Below are 3,963 nucleotides of genomic sequence, written 5' to 3' on the forward strand. Positions count from 1 at the left end.
AAAAGATAGGGAGGTGGCTACCAAAAAATTGCCCAAGCTGAAAACCCTGCTATAACTAATAACGTAACAGAAAAAAAAAAAACCCAGGGATTTTAAATTTTCTAAAGCTGAAAACATCATGCCAATCACCAGCGACAGAAGAATTTATGGCATATATGAGCTCAAAATTCGAAACGGAAAGCATATCAATTTTGAATCGATATCCAATCGTAAAAAAATTATATGTGAAATATAATACTGCAGTACCTTCTAGTGCTCCCGTGGAGCACTTATTCAGCGTGGCTAAGCACGTTCTGAGAAATTCTCGCAGCAGACTCAGTGACACCACTTTCGAAATGCAATTATTTTGCAAAATGAATAAAAATATTAATTAGCAAGTTATTTTCATTCATTTTCGAGTTTTATGCATTTATTTCATACATTTAAATTAAAAATGTTGGATTTTGTCATTACGTTTTTCAATTTTCTTATTGAACTCACTAATAATACATTTTTGTCTTAATACATTTTTTACTAAATACATTTTTATCTAGTACATTTTTTACTAAAATTATGTTTATGCCGACCTTGTCAAACAACGCCCAGTCAAATATCTGAGAACTTTAGAACTATTTGTGCTATTTAAAACCTTTTATAACTACTATTTTAACTCTTGAAAACTCGAAGGTATTAATTTAGCCGCTGATACCAAAATTCGTTTACAAATTTTAATTATTCCGTTAGGCAGAAATGTTCGGAAAATGATTTTCTCGCATGACTTCAGCATTAGCCATTGTTACTAATAAAACTGTAGACTGTTCTGTTTCAACTTATACTGCACGTTCAATTATTTTTTACTAGCTCAAAGATCGCAAAGCTATCGGTGTTTGCTTTGTTCATGTTTGTGCTTTTAAAACGCGTTTCTATAGAGTAAAACAATTTTAAATCAATGGTAATTTAAATAAATTAAAGTAATAAACTAAAAATTAAAATCAAAAGATAAAATTTCTTTTTCGAGCAAATCCATAAAAAGTTTGATATTAAAATTATATTTGATTTTAAAATTATATTATACGATTATATTATAAAATTATATTATAATATTCTTCAGAATTTAAAAATAAATTAATGTCCATAACTTTCAAAATTTAAAATAATTAAATAAATAACAACAATTTTGCAAAAACATTAAAGAACATAAGAATATTATTCAATAAAATTTTAGGTTACTTTGAATTTTCGATTGCCTAGAAATGTACTTTTAAATCGTTACTTTTTTTGTTCAGTACTTGTACTTTTTACTCGTTACTTTTTAAAATAAGAACTTTTTACTCGTTACTTTTCTAAAAAATACTTGTGCTTTTACTCGTTACTTTTTAAAAGTAACGTTGCCATATATGCTTACAAGTGAAGCACAATCTGTCGATTAATTAAGTTATTAGATGTTTGAATCTTTAAAAAAAAAGGGAGGGGGAAGAAGGAAATTGTTGTTTTACAATTGGAGCACATTATGTCGATTAATATAGATTTAGATGCTTAAAAAATAAAACATTAAATTAGAAATATTCACTGTTTGTTAATTTTTTCGAATTTATTCTTTTTTTCTCTCCTTATTTCACTCTGAAACCTTCGAAAGTTTTCGACAAAAAAATTGTTTGATATTTAAGACTGGCTAAATGTCAGGCTTTAAACTAAAAACGTTTTTTTTTCTTTCTCAATTTTATGATATTTGTATCTGCATTTGCTTAATTTTTTTTATCCCTCACACTTTGGAAATAAATATTTTTTAAAAAAATCAATTTTGTATAGGAATGAATTTTCTATTTTATTTGATAAATAAACAAAACAAAATCTAACTAAAAATTCAAATCAACTTAACATCTGTTTATAACAATGAATACATTTTCCAACATTTAACCTTTCGTTACGGCAACCCCCTCCACTGATGTGACTCCACAGAGGTGACTCCACTGGTGTGACGCCACTGAGAGATGCATCGTGCCGTGAACCTTACACATTGCATGTCGGTAAGCTAAAATTCCCATTTTCTTATTTTCTTGTTAAATAACAATCAATATATTTGAAGATTTAGCAAGAATTATAAATAAAAATGCAATTTAAGATTACTCTAAAAATTCTCAGCAATTTCATTCAATCTGGTAAATGTTAAAACAAGGAAGAAAAACTTCTGCGTAACATCTGCCCTGTGAGTAAAAGCACCGGCAAAAAAATGCATTCATAACGAATGGTTTAAATAATTTCCAAAAGATTTTTATTTTTTCAGCAAATGCGTGCGAAACACACAATTAAATTTATATCTGACTAATCTGAATTGTCTTTTAAAAGCTTAATATTGATTTTCAGAATTCCTCACAAAAATGAAAATAAAAAGGAAAACTCATTAGTGGTCCCAAATTAATATTCAATCAAATCCTTAGACACTCAAACTTGATCAAATTCCTCATTAGTGGTCCGTTACATTTGGATAGAATTTTTTATTAGAAATTATTAACTGAAACATTATTTTGTGACCCTTAATGTCCTCATTTTTGATAAAGATTCTAAAAACATGAAATCCGCCAGATTAGAAAAAAAATATGTATCACTTTACACTAATCATTATCATGACAGAACATAAAATGGAAGGAAGCCATCCCGGTTTCGATTTTATTTCTTTACTATAAAAAAAAATGTGTTTAACTAAATTTAAAATGTATGACAAATTATGACCAATCATGATTAACATTCCCGTTAGTTGTTTCTTACAGTTTGAAACCTCAATTAAAACACAAGGTTATTAAAATTCTATACGCATTGAGAGAGAAAAAAATCTTATGACACTAGTGAAAATATCTAGATTTATCTTACAATAAAAAAAATTTTAAATAAAAATAATACTCGTAACTCTATAATAATGAGAGCCAAATAAAAATAAGTGTTTTTAAAATTGAAATATTATTGCAATTGGATCAAGAAACAATTACCAAAATTCAAAGAAATTTAAGGGCAATATATTTTTCAAAAAGTTACTCATTTTCTGATTCTATCACATTCTTAACAATATGAATGAAAATGTTTCAGAGGTACGGAAATTCAGATTTCGAAATTTTCACCAGGTTTATGACGTAATCATGAGGCAACTATTGTGCAATGACGATGATATAAAACAATAATCGATTTCGTTTCTGTTTTTTTTTTTTAATTACTAATCATTTGGAAAAATTTGTCTACGCAACTTAAACTTCTTAATTAGTTAAGAATAAACTGTTTCGTTTTTATTTTAAAAAATTATTGCTATTCTCTAAATGTCATTTGAAAATCGAAATCAGAATTCAATTATGACCATTAACTTAACTGCAACTGTTTACTTTGTTCGAAATTCCATTTCCGGGTTTCGGTTCGAAGTGAGAGTGGTATTCGTTTTGTGTTCTATTTGGCAGTGTGAGGAAATATTTCATCGAGTTTTGATAACTTCAATTACTCTTTTCAATAGCAGAAATTATCAAGCATGCCAAAACCTACTGAAGAAACTGGCGTACCTATCAAACTCTTACGAGAATTCGAAAACAAAACAATTACAGTGGACACAGCTACTGGCGAAGTTTTTACCGGAACACTTCATGACGCAGAAGATAATTTGAGTTTAACTCTCACAAATGCAAAAGTTGTGTTTGCAAGCGGTCATGAAGTTTCAATGCATAGTGTTTACATTAAAGGCGTTAAAATACGCTTAATTTCTCTCCCATCTGGAGCTAGAGAGAAAGTTCAACAATTAGAACGCGAGAGTCGCTCACTAATGCGAGGTCGTGGTGGCAGAGGAGGTGGCCGTGGCGGCTCAAGACGTGGATTTCGCGGTCGCCGGTAACATGATTCATCATCATAATATGCTCATGCAAACTTCAAAATGTACACCCTGCTTAGATGAAGTATATACCTGTATTATTTGGATTCCTTTCATTAAATTACCATTATAATTCTTGAAAA

General features: G+C 28.9%; 1 protein-coding gene across 1 annotated transcript; it reads left to right on the top strand.

Moving 5' to 3' along the window:
* The first annotated feature begins 2,254 nt into the window (after positions 1-2,254).
* On the top strand, positions 2,255-3,963 carry LOC107451553 (small nuclear ribonucleoprotein Sm D3). The gene has a single exon (XM_087153989.1). The coding sequence runs from the start codon at positions 3,488-3,490 to the stop codon at positions 3,842-3,844; it is 357 nt and encodes a 118-aa protein (XP_087010115.1). The 5' UTR covers positions 2,255-3,487; the 3' UTR covers positions 3,845-3,963.

The sequence above is a fragment of the Parasteatoda tepidariorum genome, chromosome 10, assembly GCF_982258835.1.
Source record: "Parasteatoda tepidariorum strain Cologne lab strain chromosome 10, Ptep-v5.0, whole genome shotgun sequence".
In the NCBI taxonomy this organism is placed as follows: Eukaryota; Metazoa; Arthropoda; class Arachnida; order Araneae; family Theridiidae; genus Parasteatoda; species Parasteatoda tepidariorum.